The 19,151-nt window shown below is 43.1% G+C and overlaps 1 protein-coding gene across 3 annotated transcripts in view; it reads right to left on the bottom strand.

Annotated features, from left to right (window-relative positions):
* The window catches only part of Ift52 (intraflagellar transport 52), a 29,141-nt gene extending 10,522 nt beyond the window's left edge, over positions 1-18,619 (bottom strand). Inside the window, exons 1-10 of one of the 3 annotated variants that reach the window (XM_041670446.1) lie at positions 18,538-18,619; positions 14,191-14,315; positions 13,180-13,267; positions 12,023-12,152; positions 11,511-11,586; positions 9,175-9,246; positions 8,310-8,436; positions 6,698-6,784; positions 4,820-4,888; positions 1,175-1,329 (exon numbers count right to left, since the gene is read on the bottom strand). In XM_041670446.1, the coding sequence (XP_041526380.1) occupies positions 1,175-1,329; positions 4,820-4,888; positions 6,698-6,784; positions 8,310-8,436; positions 9,175-9,246; positions 11,511-11,586; positions 12,023-12,152; positions 13,180-13,267; positions 14,191-14,309 (923 nt within the window). In that variant the 5' untranslated portion in view covers positions 14,310-14,315; positions 18,538-18,619. Of the gene's footprint in view, positions 1-1,174; positions 1,330-4,819; positions 4,889-6,697; positions 6,785-8,309; positions 8,437-9,174; positions 9,247-11,510; positions 11,587-12,022; positions 12,153-13,179; positions 13,268-14,190; positions 14,316-18,407; positions 18,511-18,537 lie in introns of those variants that run through there. The other 2 variants (XM_041670447.1, XM_041670448.1) reach the window with 2 other exon arrangements.
* Positions 18,620-19,151: the final 532 nt, after the last annotated feature.

The raw sequence follows: 19,151 nt of genomic DNA on the forward strand, positions 1-19,151 counted from the left end.
CATGAACAGGTCAAGGAGAGAATTAAAGTGGACAAGGAGTTGCACTAGTTAGCAGAATTACAGACATACAAAAGGACAGAGTCCCATGGAGGAAAACAAGTAAATCCTGGTGTGTCTACCCACTACACACGTGTTTTCTGACCCTGTAGTGTGCAGGGTCACTGAACTCATTTTGTTTAAGTTTGTTCAGACTCAAAACACTTTAGACTATGTCACAATTACTGAAGCAAGAGAAAGCGGAGATACAGAGACAAAGTTGTCTTTTTAAGAGACAGGCGAGGTGTAGCCTGGGCTGAGTCTGGCCTCGCCATCCTCCTTCAGTCTCTCCACACCCCAGGCTGATGTACAGTGCACCCTACTCAGCAAACGTCTCTTTACTTAACCTGTGTCTGCTGAGCTGTGTGCTGTCAGAGATAAGAATGATGTTAGGAACTAAATCCACTGTGATAGGGCAGTCTGCAGCAAGCATAATCGTCTGAACAAAGCCCTGGAAATTTATGCATGTTATAAAAGTCCTGGCAGAGAAACAGTTGAGATTCAGGGTCAGGATCCTATCTGTGAGAAACTAGAAAGACCTCTAGCAGAGGTGCAGGCTTCAATCTGTTTTTCCAGAAATAGCCAAAACAACTTTTGGGAAAAAGTATCTGAGAGTCTTGCATGTTAGCTATACTCAGCACCCGTAGTACTGCAGCAGCCTGCCAAATGACTAGAGTCAGGAAGAGTAGAGACTCGCTGCAGAGAATTGACAGTGGAGCTAGGAAGAGCAGCTGAGGGGTAAAGGATATGGGAGGAAGAGTCCACGGACATGGACCTCATAGGCTGTGTTGGACAAGCCTGAGAGACTCAGTGCTTTCTTTGCTCTGTTTAAGTGCTTCTAAGGGGGACCAAACATACCTGTTTACTAAGGAGTTCTTAGAACCCAGGACTTGTGCTAAACCCAGAAAAGCTATTGGCAAAGTAGAAAAGTCAGGTTACCTGAAATGCCTTTTAGATCCTGGGACACAGGTGGACAGTGACTAGCAGCAGTTCCTCTACACCATTCATGCATCCCACACCAGTGTCCCTACAGACTTCATCACAGAGCTGAGAACACGTTTTCCTGTCACAGCTCCACGCTCATGTTTTCAAACCACAGTGGACTGCAGTGTGCAGCCCAGGCAGCCTCAGTACTAACTTGATGACCTTGGGGAGGCAGGTGGTGTCCAGCTGGTAAATGGACAGGTCAAAGAGGGTGGTAAAGTCACGTGGGTTCTCATCGCCCTCCTGGAGGCACACTCGGAGCTGCTCTGAGAGGGTGGCTGTGTCTGGTACCATCGTGTAGTCGGAAATCTGAAAATCAAATGAGAGTCCCTCTCAGCAAAAGTAAATGGAGTTTACTCTGTCAAGCATCCATCTCGGGTCACAATCTACAAAACTTCTATTTCCTTGCCAAGAGATCTCACTGCCGATCATCACTGACAACTTCCATCAGACACTTTAAGCAGAAAGAGGAAGAAAGCTACTGGACTGAACCCAAAGCTGGCTGAGTCCAACTCTGCAATTACACACGCAGTTGAACACAGCTGGAGCCATGCTGACTCAACTGCTCTCCTTTCACTACTGTGGCCTTTCACCCTGAACACCAGGCAATCAACTCTCTCTCAAATTTACTCACACCTCCATCTGAGGCAATATCCCTTTACCACTGCAACCATCCAAAACAATTTTCCTTAAGGTTATTTTAATGAACAACTTTCTTTACTATTCCAGTGAGAAATTGGAGGTGATAAAAAAAAGTCCATAAACTCCCACTAAAACACACCTCCCTCCCCCGCCCCAGCATCTGGGCCATGTCTGCTATCTCCTGTTAGATGCATGAACACATGTGACACCAATGCAGACAGGTCCTCCCCTTGCACCCTATACCCCAATCTTTCTCCCTCAGTCAAGGACATCTCAGCACTGTTCAGAGCAGTGATGATGTGCTCTATGCTGGTAAGAGGAAAAGACCAGGAGAGTCTAACTGTCCATCTCAAGACACTGTTTAATAAGGGGCAGCATGTTTATGCTTAAACAAAGGGAAAACACGGCTCGGCATTAAGAGCTTTTCAGAGGACCGGCATTTCATTCCCAGTACCCACTTCAGGAGACTCACAACAACTGCAGCTTCACGGGATCTCATGCTGGCCTCTTTGGGCATCTGCATATGTGGTACATATATGTATAGAGGCAGGCACACCCACACTCCAAGAAAATAAAGTAAATCTTAAAGAATAAAGAACAGATAGGAGGTTCTTCAATAAGAACAGGAGCCGGGTGGTGGTGGCACACACCTTTAATCCCATCGCTCGGGAGGCAGAGGCATCCTGGTCTACAGAGCGAGTTCCAGGACAGGCTCCAAAGCTACATAGAGAAACCCTGTCTTGAACTCCTTGAATGTGGGATTCCCCTCTGTATGCTATGAATACCATTGGTTAATAAAGAAACGGACTTGGCCTGATAGGGTAGAACAGAGCTAGATGGGGAAAACTAAACTGAACGCTGAGAGAAAGAAGAGCAGAGTAGGGAAAAGTCATGGAGCCAATGCCAGAGACAGATGTGCTGAAACTTTGCTGGTAGGCCATGACCTTGTGGTGATGCACAGATTAATGGAGATGGGTTAAATTAAGATGTAAGAGTTAGCAAATAAGAAGCTAGAGCTGATGGGCCAAACAGTGATTTAAATAATATAGTATCTGTGTGATTATTTCAGGAGTCTGGGCAGCTGGGAAATGAACAAGCGGCTTCCCTACAACACCCCTCCCCCTCCCCCTCCTCTCCCTCCCCGCAAAAAAAAAAAAAAACATGAAAAATATTTCACTGATAATTTTCCTCCCAGGGGTCACATGTAGCACAGACTGGCCTAGAACTCACTACTAACCTGAGGCTGACCTTGAAGTTCTGATCCTCTGGCTTCCACCTCCCCAAAGCTGGGACTACATGTATTTGCATCATGCCCAGTTCCAGTGGTAATTTTTAAGGTGGTGGATAATGTACACACAGTGTGTGTGGTATAAGATGAGGAAAAGGAAGCCCACACAGACTAGCTTACCTAAGCAGAAACTATCTCTGAAGAAGCTATGGGAGACTATGACTGCTGTCACTGGCTGGAAGACAGAAGAAAGACTACTCACTGTGTATGACCTTTAAACCCAGAACTATGTCAATCCATTACCTATTAGTCTATGCCTGGAATCCCATTACTTTAGAATCGCTTCAAACTGCACTAAGGCCCAAGGAACACGGAGGAAGAGAGAGTGGAAGACTGTAAGGGACTGTAAGAACCAGAGAACAAGAAAGTCTGCTGTGAGACTGTCTCCCAGTAATGACAGAGAAGCTACACTTTGTTGGTACCTCAACAAAGTAGCAGCCTAAGCAAGACCTGAACAATGACAAGACCAACAGACATGCTAATTTGGAAGGGGCAAATCTCACATTGTTCCATCCCTAGACAAAGAACTACGAGCAGCTAATGACTGCTATTGCTGAGAGTAGAAGGAGCTAGTCCCAGGGATGAGCCTCCTAATTGGTTATCCAATAGAAAACTGATTTAAACTTAAAAAATAAGATAAACAAGCAAAAAACCCTGACATATAACCAGACGTGGCAGCACAGCCTATAATCTCAGCACTCAGGAGGCTGAGACAGGAGGACTGCTGTAAGCTCAAGGCAAGCATGGACTACACAGGGATACTGACTCAAACAAAGAATAGCAACAGAAGTTGGTCATCTGAAGGGCTGGGGGATGGCTCAGACATTGAATGCTCAGTGTATGGTACTCCGGATTTGACCTCAACCACCAAACAAACAAACCAAATTGCTAGTCCTGTTTCACAAAATCTTTACCTTCAGCATAAGAGACTTGCCTGAACATTATAGAAATAATAAAATACATTCACTGTTTTTCTGTAGCCCTGTGATTAATTTAATCCCAGTACTTGATAGGCAGCAGAGGTAGGTGGCTACTGTGAGTTCAAGGATAGTCTGGTCTACAAATTGAGATGTTGGGTAGCCAAGACTACACAGTGAAACCCAGCCTAAACAAACATAAAAACAAAAATGAAACCAATGACTTTTCCCAATCCTCAAACTTTTTTTTAACTCAAGAAACAAACAGATGAATGTCCTTTGCAGGAATATGTGGCAGCTTTAGCTACTTTAGTCTCCAATGACGGTGGGCTAAGGGTGAGAGCAATGGCAAGGAGACTAACTGTGCCATGACACACCCAGCACACAACTCAAAGGACAGAAACAGGCCAGCTATCTGTTCTCACATCTCCAGCCAGAGGCCTTCCATGAAATCCTAGTTCAGACAGGCATAAACATAAAGAGTCTTCCCAGGATGACTAGCTGTCCTAACTTGTTGTCTTTTTAATTTTACTTTGTATTTTATTTATTTGAATATTTGGGGACACATGCACTAAGGCATGCCTGTGTCAGTGAAGGGCAATGTATAGGAGCTGGCTCGCTCTTTCCATCATGTGGGTCCCGGGGACTGAACTCAGGCTGTCAGGTTTGACAACAAGGGCCTTTTCCCACTGAGTCATCTCTCTAGCCCAGAGAGCTAATTTTAATCCTGATGTTTATATGGAAGCACTGACTTCAATTAATCCTATCATTAACTATCTATTGTGTCTATTGATACCTGACTTTCTATAATGTGCCCTTTCTTTACCCAAGCAGCATCGCTCTCTTTCCGACTGTCTCAAGGATAAGTTAAGAGACATCTATTCCTGTGGAAGAGGTTCTAAGAAGCTGGCCTCATTTTCCAGTTCAGTCTTCCAGTGATTCAATCTCCTACCTCTGGGTCCTCAGCATCAATCTGGTTTAGGTGGATGTCTCCTGTCGTGAGCCACTGGAATACAACATCCTGTATTTAAAATGATAAATACAGTTAGACACCTGGCCGTTTGGGAATGCTGAAGGTCAAGCTAAATTAATTAAGGTGGGGAAAAAAGACAACCAGTAATTTTAAAAAGGACTTTCAGTCTTTTGTTGGTAAAATATTTGGAAATTAACAGGTTTTCTTCAGTCTAATGCAAACCTTTATCATCATTTGCTTCAAAGTATTCTAACAAGTTGCAAGTCAAAACTTACTAAAAACTTGTTCACAATCCTAAGCAGCCTTTGTTTACTAGAATGACAGACTAAACTTTTAAAAGCATACCTTTTTAACTGTGGCTATTGTAATATGACAAAATCATAATTATACAAAAAAACCAAGCAGCTTTTCAAAGCAAACATTTAGGATTCTGAGCACAGTGAGAGGTACTGAATCAGGTAGACCCTGGTCCACCTCCCACTACATGGAAGACTAGAAGGGCTCACTCCACAAACACACATCTCCCTCTGGCAGGTGAGTGGCTGCAATTCCAGTGTTCAGATCTAGCAGGCACTAGGAAAATGCTTGCTTCCCCATTATCATCCTCACAAGACATGTGCTCTTCCCATTACGTAGACAGGACAAAGGCAAGCTTCTACTTCAATCCTCATCATCTTATACAGAAAAGTCTCGCTAACTCATGCTGCCAGCCCTGGCTACTCACTAGTCACAACCTTCACTCAGTCATCGTCCTTGCTCTGGTAACTCCACCAGCCTCCTAACTGGCTCTGGTTGCTCTCTTCCTTCCCACTGTCCACACAATCTAGAGAGGTCTGAGCACTGTTGAGGAATATTATTTTAAGGTGTGTTGCGTTTGTTTATGTTGCATTTGTTTAACTCTATAAAGCTGTTTGTCAGGTGGTAGTGGTGCACGCCTTTAATCCCAGCACTAGGGAGGCAGAGGCAGGTGGATCTCTGTGAGTTTGAGGCCAGCCTGGTCTACTGAGCTAGTTCCAGGACAGACTCCAAAGCTAAAGAAAAACCCTGTCTCTAAAAACAAAAACAAAAAACAAAACAAACAAACAAAAAGCTGTATTACTGTGCTTGTCTAAAATACCTGATGGTCTAATAAAGAACTGAATGGCCAAGAGCAAGGCAGGAGCAAGGATAGGTGGAGCTGGAAGGCAGAGGGAATAAATAGAAGGAGAAATGAGGACAAGGGGGAGCAAGCAACGAGAGAACAAGAAAAGGAGAATGTCTGGGGTCAGCCACCCAGGTACACAGCAAGCCACAGAGAAAGAAGTAAAGTAAGATATACAGAAGTAAGAAGGAAAAAGCCCAAAGGCAAAAGGTAATCAGGATATATTTAAGTTAGAAAAGCTGGCAAGAAACAAGCCAAGCTAAGGCCGGGCATTCATAACTAAGAATAAGCCTCTGTGTATAATTTATTTGGGAGTTGGGTGGTGGGTGCCTCAAAAAGCCAAAAGAGTGAAACATCACACAAGAGAACACCACCAAGGTTGTTCCCTGTGCTTTCGGTGTAAGCTCATGCTACTTGCTTTACAAGGGAGGCCTGCTCCTCACCACTTTTCCAGAGTCAGCCACCACTCCTAGTCAGCATGCTTCCCCAGTACTTTTCTAGATTCACCAATCTGTCTGTCACTCTCCTGATATACCATAAACTTCTGTAAAGCAAGGGCTACGCCCAACTCAACTTTGTGTTTTTAGTGCCTGATATCTACTAAGTTCAGTACAACTCATGTAGACAAGTGGCAAATGTACTTATCAGTATTTTCTATTGGGATGGAAGTCATACTTACATAGTGTGCATTAATTTGATGAAAGAAAAAAGCTTACCATAATCTTATTGTTTTCTTCTTTATCCAAATATTGGTCACTGAACATGTGACATGAGCCAAGCACTGCCAGCTTCCCACCTTGGTTCTGTTGGTGACAAAGCAGTGTCAGATGCTTAGGTCCGGAAACACACTGCATGTCTCATTTATCACATTAGCAACTGTCTGATACACCAATAAATGCCAATTCACACGAAGACTTAACATTTGAAAAGTATCAACTATGAAAACAATTACTCTTTACTGTTACTCATTTTTAGAGACATTTATTTTTCATTTGAGTGCTTTACCTACAAGAATACATGTGCACCATGTGCACATAACAGGCTGTGCACGTAACAAGCTGTGCAGGCCAGAGAAGGGTATCAGATGCCCTGGAATTAGAATTACATGTAGTTGTGAGCCTCCAAGTAGGAATCAAAGTGAGGTCTCTGAAAGAGCAGCAAGTGTTCTTAATTACTGAACCATCTCACCGACACCTACATTACTATTTTTCAACAAATAAAAACAAAGTATCTTTGCCTTTCTGATAAATATGAAAAAAATGATGATCAGTGTTTATTAGATTTCAATGAGTTCTTTTCTTTTCTTTTCTTTTTTTTTTTTTTTTTCGGTTTTTCAAGACAGGGTTTCTTTGTGTAGCTTTGGAGCCTGTCCTGGAACTACTCTTGTGACCAGGCTGGCCTCGAACTCACAGAGATCCACCTGCCTCTACCCCCTGAGTGCTGGGATTAAATGTGTGCACTACCACTGCCTGGCTAATGAGTGAGTTCTTACACTACACTGCTACTAAAATTGTCTTTATCTTTAGCCAAGGCGGAAGAGATAGCTTGGTGGGTAAAGTACTTGTTATGTGAGCACAGGGACTGAATGTTAATCCCCAGAACCCATATAAAACCAGTGGAGGTAGCACACATGTCCATACCATAACCATAGCACTCCTGTGTGGTTATGGGAGACAGAAAAAAACAAAATCCCTAGAATTTTGTGAGCCAGCTAGCCTGGCATATATAACAGAAACAAAACAAGAGACTTTGTCTCAAAGTCAAAGATGAAGACCAATTTCCAAGGTTGTCCTCTGACCTCCATTTGTGTGCCATGGAATACATGTGTTCATATTCATACACACAAATGAAGACACATGCATACCTCCCGACACACATGCACACCATACGAACATCTAAACACACACACATACACAAATTTTAAAGAAAACAAAACAAAACCCTGCAACCAACAATCCAAAACAGAGACTCTATACACAATTTGTAGTCATAATTACAGACAATTAGAAATAAATCCAATTGTTCAGTGGGAAAACAGACTAGCTTCTATATCTCATAAGAAGTAAACATTTTACAGGAAAAATATTACTATTTTGTTGTGTATGTGTGTGTGTGTTTTCTGTTCAAAACATGGCACCACTGTGTAGCCTTGGCTAGCCTGGAACTCACTATGCAGACCAGGCTGGCCTAGAACTCAATTCACAGAGCTCTTAACTGCCTCTGTCTCCCCGGTTCTGGGATTAAAGGCATATGTCCATCACAATGTAACTTTTTTATTTCAAAAATAAAATAATACCCCCCCACCCACATATCTAAGAAAGTCAATACCTTTGAGTGATAGAAAGCCAGAATGGGTCTGTTAAGTGGGAAGCAGACAGAGCCTGTGGATAGAACAGCTACCGCAGGTTTCATGACGCTCAACGTGGCACCAAATGGGTAGACAAAAGTGAGAGCCCTGTAAGCAAACAAACACATCCAGGTGATGACGGAATGTGCCACCAATCCTGAGTTCACACAGTAGGAAAGAATGACTACATGCTGCCCTGCAACCTCCACACATGTGCACAAACCACACACACACAGACACACTAAGTAAAAACGTAAGAAAACCAACCAAGTACAGTCTCTGGCAGGACATGGGGCACACATCTGTAATCTTAGCACTCAAAGTCCTGACACAAGGAGACTGGGAGGCCATCTCATACTACACAGCAGGTTTCAGGCCAGCCTGGAACACATAGCAGGACCTTGTCTCCAAAAAAAAGGTAGATTCTCTCTGGGGCAAACCGCATAGGTCTGAATCCAAGATCTGACAACAGATTAGTCATGTGAAATTGGGCAATGCATTCACCACTACTTAGATAAATTAAAATGTAGCTAATCTGATCCAGTCATTTAAAATAATAAACTACTTAGTTACATAAACCATTATAAAGTGCTTGGTTAGATATATTATTATGTGCACTTTAACCACTGAACCATCTCGGCAGCTCCCAACTGAGATTTTGCTACTGGTGGTTTTGGGGTTCTTTTGGTGAGAATTACTTTTATAACCAGAAAACTCTTCATTTTGAAAAAGGCAACTCTTGGAAGTGAGAGCTCCTTCCCTGCAGGGAGCTGCAGAAGCACACTCACTGGGCAGGGAGCTGCAGAAGCACACTCACTGGGCAGGGAGCTGCAGAAGCACACTCACTGGGCATTGTTTCCATTGCTCTCTTCATCAATGATTCCAGGCACAGCCTTTCCTGCTGCTCGGCTAATTTCCCTAAAAGCAAAACATCAAAATCTAATAAGCAAAGAAGTTGGGGAATTTCACACTGCCTTCATCAAACAGTAAATATCAACTAGACAAAAGGACTCTGTATTTTAGCAGTTTTTAAAAAGGAAATAAAAGCACACACCCACATACCCACATTCTTTTCTGATGTTTGCAAAAATTACCATTAAAAAATTAGGCTTGGTCCAGGCATGGTGGTGTAGGCATTTATCCCAAGCACTAGGGAGGTAGAGGCAGAGAGATCTCTGTGAGTCCAGACCAGCCTGGTCTACAGAGTGAGTTCTAGGCTACCTAAGGCTACAAAGGATGTCTCAAAAAACAAAGCAACAATAAACCGTGACTATTACAACAAAAAACTTAGGCTTGGGCTGGGGCTCAGCTGGAAGAGTGCTGGCCTAGCACACACCAGGCCCTGAGTTCAATTCCTAAGACCACATAACAGTCTGGTGGTACACTCATGTAATCTCAACACTTAGGAGGGAAGAACAGCATGATCAGGAGTTCAAAGCTAGCCTGGGCTATGTGAGACTGACTCCAAAAAATTAAAAAAAGGAATCAACTAGACAAATATTTAGTTCAGTTCTTTTTTGTGTTGTTTTAAGAAGAGAGGCTTAAAAAGAGGGAGGATGCAAAGTTGGGGTGGGAAGATGGTGTGAATCTGAGGAATTAAGGGGGGAATAGGGGGTAATATGATTGAAATACATTGTATGAACTTCTCAAAGAATGAACATATAGTAAGGAAGGAAGAAGGGAGTGAGGGAAGGAGGGAGTGAAGGAGGGCCCATGGAGCACTGGTTGGCATGGTTGGCACTCACTCTTTAGCCAAGACTGGCCTCAGAATTGAGCCAATCTTTTTGTGTTATACTCCCAGGTGTGAGGATTACAGGAGTGTTCAACCACACTGTCTCAGTCTCTCCATCTTCGGTCCTAAGGAAAGCGCCTATACCCTAGATCCACACTCTACACTGTATAACTAGGGTCAGCAGAGTACTTGCAGATGGCAAGCTCGAGTGTAGAATGAGCAATTTCCAACGTGGGAGAAAGCTCATGGGGCACCTGATACTGCCTTCTCATGTACCCATTTTCCAATTCTAAAAGCCCCTCATCTGTTTTAGGATCCAGAGCAATGAAAGCTGACAGTCTCAGTCTCCATGAGGTGAAATCAGGGTCAGTTCAGGCTGGGCATGGGTCTGAAGATGGCCCAAACAGCATATCTTGGAGCTATTACTCGGTTGGTTTTTTTTTTTTTTTTAGATTTATTACATATATAGTGTTCTGCCTATATGTATGCTTGCACACCAGAAGAAGGCACCAGATCTCATTATAGATGGTTGTAAGCCACCATGTGATTGATGGGAATTGAACTCAGGACCTCTGGAAGAACAGCCAGTGCTCTTAACCTCTGAGCCATCTCTCCAGCCCAGTTATTACTCTTGTGGGAATGGTGAGACCAAATCAAATCATGCTACCTCTAGACGCTGTGGCAAACAGTTATGAATTAGGGAACTTTAAAACTTGTTGGAAGGTAGCTCTGGAGGCACACAGTCATTCCAGCACTTGGGAGGGTGAGGCAGGAAGATCACAAGTTTGAGACCAGACTGGGCTACATATAGAGAACTGGTCAAAAAAAAAATTAAAAAATAAAGTAGGGGGAGAAGATGACGACCTGACAAACACACAAAGACAGTCAGCCACACAAACAAATAGGAATGCAAATCTGAGAGCAGAGGAACTGCGGTCTTAGCGCTGTGGCTCCTTCAGTCACTCCACACTCAAAGCCTACTCTACTGCTTTCCCGTGACCCAAAGCAATAAAGTTTCTTTACTGTTCAATCCTGCCTGGATGGGGTTTTCTTTTACTTGGAGTGGAGAGAGAATATCCTGACCAAAGGTAAATGTGAAGTTTCCAATGATGAAAGAATAGGTTTTTTTTGTTTTTTTTTTTAAATATTTATTTATTTATTTAATATGTATACAATATTCTGCCTGTGTGTATGCCTGCAGGTCAGAAGAGGGCACCAGACCTCATCACAGATGGTTGTGAGCCACCATGTGGTTGCTGGGAATTGAACTCAGGACCTTTGGAAGAGCAGGCAATGCTCTCAACCTCTGAGCCACCTCTCCTGATGAAAGAATAGTTTTGGAGAATAATAAATAAAACATAAAGGCCAAGAAAGGAGGGAGGTGTGGCAGTGAGCAGGTGTGAGACGAACGGAAGCCACATGAAGGGCATTCTGCTTTCAGCGCCCTTACCTGTTCAACACTCCGTCTGAGACCAGAGCTTCCTTGGGATGGAAATACTTGTAATAGACATTTCTAACCACAGCATCTTATGGGGCAAAAGAGGAAGGCACATTTTAGATTAGAAACAACCTTGACATAGAGACTCATCCAAATTTTAAAATAAAAAGAAACCTAGAACTCTGTTCAAATCCCTCCCACTTTAGTGTACTAGTTCAGTGTACCAGTGAACTCAGGATGGTGACAATGTCACCTTGGAAGTCTTCCCCCAGTGATCAGCAGGTCGAGAGGGCTATGATACAAACATTAAATAGGCAATCAGTACCTTTGTTTAAAATACTAACAACCATACCAATAACAGTTCAGTGAGTAAATGCACTTGCCACCAAGCCTAACAGCATGAGTTTGAACCTTGAAATCCACATGGCGGAAGGAGAGAACCAACTCCCCCACGTTGTCCTCTGACCCCCATATGTATACTGTGGCACACACAAATAAATAAAATGTAGTGAGATAATAATCACCATTATTAACCATGATTCCATATTCTTCTAGAAGAAAGTTGATATTGGTATCAAATCTGGATTCTCCCCCTTCTCCCAGCATCACAAGGATATCTCCACCACCGTCAAGGTACTTCTTCAGGACTTCAAACTATGTGAAGGGAAAAGCAGACTGTGAATATGGTCAAGACTTTTGTTTAAAATATCCATACCATGAATAAAACCTTAACTAAAAAGAAACATTTCAAATCTATAAACTATTTAAATGTTCTTAGAATAGTATATATTTTCTCACTGTTCAAGATCATCTCCTCTGTGGGTGGTGGTGCATGTTTTTAATCCCAGCAAAGGCAGAGGCAGGAGGATCTCTGTGAGTTAGAGGCCTGCCTGGTCTACACAGTGAATTCCTGGATGCCAGTAGAATGTAAAACAAAAGCACACAAAGACCCATCTCCAGGTTTACCTTTGAACATCAAAGCTCTAACATGCTCAAACAGGGACAGGGGACGTAGCTTAGGTGATAGAAGTGCTCCCCCAGCAGATACTAGATCCTGGATAAAACAGTGGTGCACACCTATAAGAGGACCCAACACTTAGGAGTAGCATCCACCTGCATTATAAATGCCACCGTTTTTGTTATGGGTTTCAATGCACTGATAAGCTGGGCATGGTGGTGCACGCCTGTAATTCCAGCACTCAGAAAGTGGACGTAGGAGGATTACAGATTTGAGGCCAGCCTAGGCTACACAGGAGTTTTCCTATGTTCAAAGTAAATTTAAGGCAAAGACATGCTCCTGGCCCTTGCCTACCTTCCCTGTGGGTTAAGGACTCCATGGGTTACCACAGTTCATTGCCAGAAGGGGAAATGACTACTTCAGGCAACATAGTAGGTCTAGAAGGGAGACTCCAACCCACGAGTTCAGGTCCTTGCTTGCTCCTGGCCTCCTCTCTTGTTTTTTTTTTTTTTTTTTTTTTTTTTTTTTTTTTTTTTTTTTCGAGACAGGGTTTCTCTGTAGCTTTGGAGCCTGTCCTGGAACTAGCTCTTATAGACCAGGCTGGTCTCGAACTCACAGAGATCCGCCTGCCTCTGCCTCTCGAGTGCTGGGATTAAAGGCGTGCGCCACCACCGCCCGGCTCTCTTGTTTTCTATATGAATATTCTGTATAAATATTCCTTACCTCAGCTGCAGTAAATTTTTCCCTCGGTCCAGCTGTAATCCATAGTTTCACCCCAATTAACTTCTCAGATGTGATTTCATCTTTTAAGCTATAAATAAGATTTTAAGAGCAAGTTAGATCCATAATTTAAACCAATTTATAAATTATTTTAGCCTCTTAACTATATGGCACCATAAAGGCTGAGACAGGGGCATAGAACAGCCTCTCTCCCGAAGTGAGATCCTCTCTCCCTAGGTGAGATCCCCTCTCACGAGTGCCCTGGAGGCATCTGGCCTTAGTTAGATCTCCCAATAAGCAAAGGAGTTCAAATGAACTCACACTAAAGAATAAAGAAGTCGTCCAAATATTAATCAATTCTTCTATTAGTTTCTCTATATTTTAAGACAGGGTCTCATAGAGCCCAGGCTGGCCCCATACTTACTATGTAGTCAAATCTAACCTCAAACTCTTACTCCATATACTGCTACTTCCCCAGTGCTGAGATTACAGGCACATGCCACCAAGCCCGGCTCTAACCTTAACCTATACAACGATGTTTTTACTCATTGAAAAGAGAAAAAAAAAAACATTTAAGGACTGGAACTGGAACTTAGTACTTGCCGAGCTTATGCAAGGTTTTGGTTCAACCTTCATGACAAGGGGGAAAAGAACATTTAAAGAAGGCACATTTAAACAAAGAGACATTTTCATTTAACTCTCACTTTTCCTTCCCTAAACTGAGATTTTAAACCGACTTAAAATATGGAGAATAACTTCTCTGCCTTTTGGCTGAGATCAAGTATAAAAAATGGGGAAACTTCTGACATCTTTAAATACTATATATGCATAATTATGAATCTCTGATTTTATGGGGGCAACTTAATAACATTCAGTTTGATCTTCAAAATATTAACCGAGAAATCGTTAAATTGAGCCCCTCCCACTTAAACAACGAAAGTTAAGAAATTACTATTCAGTTCTACTGTAGGCCACCATTAGCACTTAGAAAGCAGTGCCCAAGATCATGGTCACCTCTGAATCTTCCAATTACTCCGAAGTCTTTTCTGCAAAGATTTGTAGCCAGTATTGGTGGTAAACACCTCCTTTTTGTATGCATTGAAAACAATGGTACTCCGCACCTCCTTCTCCATGGTTACCTGATAAAGCAAACCAGAGAAGCAGCATTTTAAAAGTGCCCTGTAACACTGGTGAAGGATACACAGCTGCACCTACATGTAAAACCCTAATGATTCTCAAAGGCTGAGAGGGAAATGCATAGTCATAGCTGAAAAACCGGTGGCCAAAGCCAATCCTGCCTGTGCCTGGCTTTCGCTTTCATGCTGGTCTCTGGCTTTCCTACCAGCCTACTTTCATGACCTTGCCACCACCCTCCCGTCGTACACCAAGGTCCTATTTCCAAAGTAATTCCTCACCGCTCACTACCGTCAAGTACAGCTCTCGAGATTTTAGGCAAACTTAATTTTATGAAGTAAGACCTTACCATAAATGCTCCTCCAAAACATACCATGTATCTGACACCCTTTCTTGTTAATACATACAGAGCAACTCTTTCAAATAACCACATAGTATTGTTTTAAGGATGTTGCACAAATATTTAACCAACCATAACTTTAGTGACATGTTATTCAATTTTGTTAGTAAAATACTAAAAACATTTCTAGATTCGTTTTTCAATTTTTATTTTTTGGAACAGGGTCTCACTATGTAGCCCTGGCTGTCCTAGCACTCATTATGTAGACTCACCTGCCTCTGCCTGAAAGTTCTTTAAAGGCCTGCATCCCATGCCTGGCTAGAGCCATTTTATTTATATATATATATATATATATATATATATATATATATATATATATGTGTGTGTGTGTGTGTGTATGTGTGTATGTACATGTGCCTACAGAGGCCAGAGACTTACAAACAGTTATATGTCACCTGATGTGCTGGGAAAACCAGTGTCATCTACAAGAGCAGTATATCCCAACTACTGAACCATCTCTCCATCTCTCTCAAAACATTCTGAATGTGAAGTTTTGTTTATTTTGCAGCATTAGATTACTATCTGTTGAATGGTTAAATAATGTGCAAACTGCCCTCCAAAACACTAATCGTTTGTACTTTCATTAACAAATTGTTTCCATTCAACACAATTTTCCAGTCTTTGTCAACTTTACCAACAAAATACAAAAGTATCCCTATTCATGGCTTTGCTTTTCAAGGGTTGTTACTGGGTTAAATGTGATTTGAAATTTAACTGTTGTTTGTTTTTCAAGACAGAGTTTCTCTGTGAAACAGTCATGGCTCTCTAGTAACTCTCTTTGTAGACCGGGTTGGCCTCAAACTCACAGAGATCCACCTGCCTCTGCCTCCCAAGTACTGGGATTAAAGGTCTGCACCACCACCACCCAGCTTTTTCTCTTTTTTTCTTTTCTTTTCTTTCTCTCTCTCTCTCTCTCTCTCTCTCTCTCTCTCTCTCTCTCTCTGGTTTTGTGTGTGTCCAAATATAAGAATGATCTGAAATTTTAAATGGAAAGATCCAAAAATAAAGTTTTAAATTGTGAACCATTCTGGGTAGTAGGATGAAATCTTAACACTATCCTACGCTACCTTCCCCTGACATGAGATATTTCTTGTAGAACCTATCAATGCTATATGCACTATCCAGCTATAGTCACTCAGTAATCTGTCAGTCAGATTGGTGGTTTTGGCATCACAGGGCTGTTATTCAATGAACCAAAACAATATCCCGGTACCATGTATGTCACAATGCCTATGTCATTCTCCTTCACGGCATCACACAGGCACTATCTAACGGATATCGTCACATTGGTATTATCTCAATCACAACGCTAAGTCTAGAATAAGCTATTTTGAGAGAAACCATATTTACCTATTTTTAAGATTTATTTATTTTTTACTATGTATACAGTGTTCTCTTCTGCCATGCATGGTTGCACACCAGAAGAGGACACCAGATCTCATTACAGATGGTTGTGAATCACCACGTCATTGCTAGGAATTAAATTCAGGACCTCTGAAAGAGCAACCAGTGCTCTTAACTTCTGAGCTACCTCTCCAGGTCAGTTTTACAGATTTTTATTTATGAACGAGTGCTTTGTCTGCATGTCAGAAGAAGGCATCAGATCCCATTACAGAGGGCAGTGAACCACCAGGTGGTTGTTGGGAACTGAACCCTGACCCTCTAGATAAACAGCCAGTGCTTTTAACCAGACCATCTCTCCAGCCCCAGTAATACTAGTTCCTATAAACAACACACACGCACCCACGGTTTGTTACTGTTTGTGGTTTCAGGCATCTCTGACAGTCTTAGAACAGCTCCTAAAGACAAGGGGAAACTGCTGCATTGGTCATTGCTCATTTTCTTGTCTGTGTCCTTTGATCATTTTTCCATTGGGTTTTATGTCACCAAACAAAACTTTCAAAATTTGATTTGCCTTTAGCCTTGGCTTCTGGTAACCTTCTGGCTTAATTTTACAGGTCACGTGTTTTATAGATCCAGAAGTATTAACATTTCTCCTTTTGGCTTCTGGACAGTATGAAGCATTTTTAAAAAAAACTCTTGCTGTGGTAAGATTTCTGGGTATGTCCAACAATGTTTTCTTCTTGAACTTTCATGATTATCCTTTTTTATTAAGATTTTATTAGCATATATTACTTCAACAATTTCATTCGTGCACTTAATGTATTTTTTTTAAATCATACTTCCCAATTTGTGATCTTGTCCCATCCCCACTAATTCCCTTCTCTTCCCTAAACTGTTCCTCCCTCACCTGTCATGTCTTCTTCTTTTCTCTTCCAATAAATGAGTTTAGTTAGGATTGCTTCTGGAGCTGTGAAACAACACTGTACCACTGAGGAAAATGTCTCTCCCCGCCCACAGAGCTTCAGGGAGGGACAAGGCCTCCTGAGCCCTCCCCTCTCCATGAGATAATGACAGGCCCCATTTGGGATAGGTCTTGTGCAGACAAATATGGCATAATTTTTTAACACTATAATCTGAGACCTCTATGGGCTGAAGAGATGACTCAGTAGTTAAAGGCACTGGCCACCAAGCCTGAAAAACCCATAGAATAACTCCTGCAAGTTGTCTTTTGACTTCCTCAAGTACTCGGTGTCATGTTCACCCACGCATATACAACAAATAAATATAAATTAAAAGTTAAAAACACTCTTGGTCCATTTGAAACTTATCTTGATGCTCAAAATGAGCATCATTATTTCTTCCTAATTACCAGAAGACTGCCCAATACCAATCCATGTTTTCAAAGCTGATAAGAGATTCCTTCAATACGTTTTTTTTCTTTTGAGACAGCATCTCATAGCCCAGGTTAGCCTCTAATGTACTAGGTAGGGGAGGATGACCTTGAACTGTCTCAGTTTCTTGGGTGCTGGGGTTACAGGCACACAGCCACCATGCCGCTACCTTTCCAATGGCATTTATTTTTCTGTGCTGAGATCAGACACCCAGGGCCTCATACAGGCATTCTGTGCTAACTAAGCTACATCCTAACTCCTTCAATGAAATAAAAAACATTTTGCCATGTTTCGCCACGTAACAGTGCTAGATTTTTATGTTCCATGGACAATTTTTTTTTTTTTTTTTTTTTTTTTTGGTTTTTCGAGACAGGGTTTCTCTGTGGCTTTGGAGCTCGTCCTGGAACTAGCTCTGTAGACCAGGCTGGTCTCGAACTCACAGAGATCCGCCTGCCTCTGCCTCCCGAGTGCTGGGATTAAAGGCGTGCGCCACCATCGCCCGGCTCCATGGACAATTTTAATGGCCACAACGAACCCATGCATCGCAGAACTGGAATTATATTTTCCTGGTTTTGGGATTTTTCTACCCCTCCCCCTTTTTTCTCTAGAGGGCAGATTTCCGGGAAAAGCAAATAACCTGCTTTGGGTATTGAATGGTTCTTAAAGGAAGAATATACTTCGAGTTTACAGTTTATTGTAGTTTAGCCTCGGGTGACAGCAGCAGATGTGGGGTCCTGATGTTTGGGTAGAGTAAGGGACAACCTTATTCTCTTATTTTCTCTTCAATAACAAAAAAACAGAGGTGGTAGCAAGAATAGCCGAGTCCAAGATCTGATGGCTCCTCATCCAGGATTTTTTCGTACTGTGCAGGACGACAACGAATCCGCGCAGTCTGAGGAGCTAGAGATTCCAGATCACTTCCAGGACCCTTTCTCCAGCCCATTTACGCGCCCTCAGTTTACCTCCGCCGACCTCGGGTTTCCCACAAGGCAGGCCTAGGGGTCTCCGGAGCAGCACGACGAAGCCGAAGCCGTCACCCACCCCCGAGGCACCCAGCGCCCAGCCGGCCCGTGCGACCCGCCCTCTCCTTACCTAAGGCCAGAGGCAGCCAGGTATCCAAGGCCGCGCGCCGAGAAGGCGTGGCTTTGGGCCCCGAGCGACTTCCGCCGCGGAGTGATGACGACAGAGCGACAGAATGGCAGTGCCACCGAGCCGCGAACGCTGGGGCTGATGGGCAGGGGACGGGGCTGATGCCGGCCTGGACAGTTCCCGCGGGTGGAGGGAGCAGCCAGGCTTGAGGACTCACGTTTTGATAAACCCCAGCTTATTTCCTTATAGCCGCCGTTAAAGACCGATGTAGGTCCCCAGGCTCCCTGAGGGCGGGGGCTGTGGGCAACCCACGCCCCGGCCAGGCTGCAGGACGCAGGCGCAGGGCGTCTTGGCAGGTGTTGGGAGAGGCCGAAACACCTGTCGGCCTGCGGCACCTGGGACGTTTGTGAGGCCAGGTGTCCTGAAATGCCAAATTACCAACTTTTAGAAATAGAAACTGCCGCAGGGAGTTGTGAGGGGTCGGAGATGTGGAGTTTGAGGAAGCATTTGGGACAGAGGGAAGGAAGTGCTTGTGCAAACGATTACCATGGAAATGAGAAAGGCCTGCACCCACAAACAGGACCCCTCCTTTTCAGGAGAGCGCTCTGTCTTCATCG

This window comes from Microtus oregoni, unplaced genomic scaffold (assembly GCF_018167655.1).
Source record: "Microtus oregoni isolate MIOR12 unplaced genomic scaffold, Mior012 000020F_ref0000438, whole genome shotgun sequence".
Lineage (NCBI taxonomy): Eukaryota > Metazoa > Chordata > Mammalia > Rodentia > Cricetidae > Microtus > Microtus oregoni.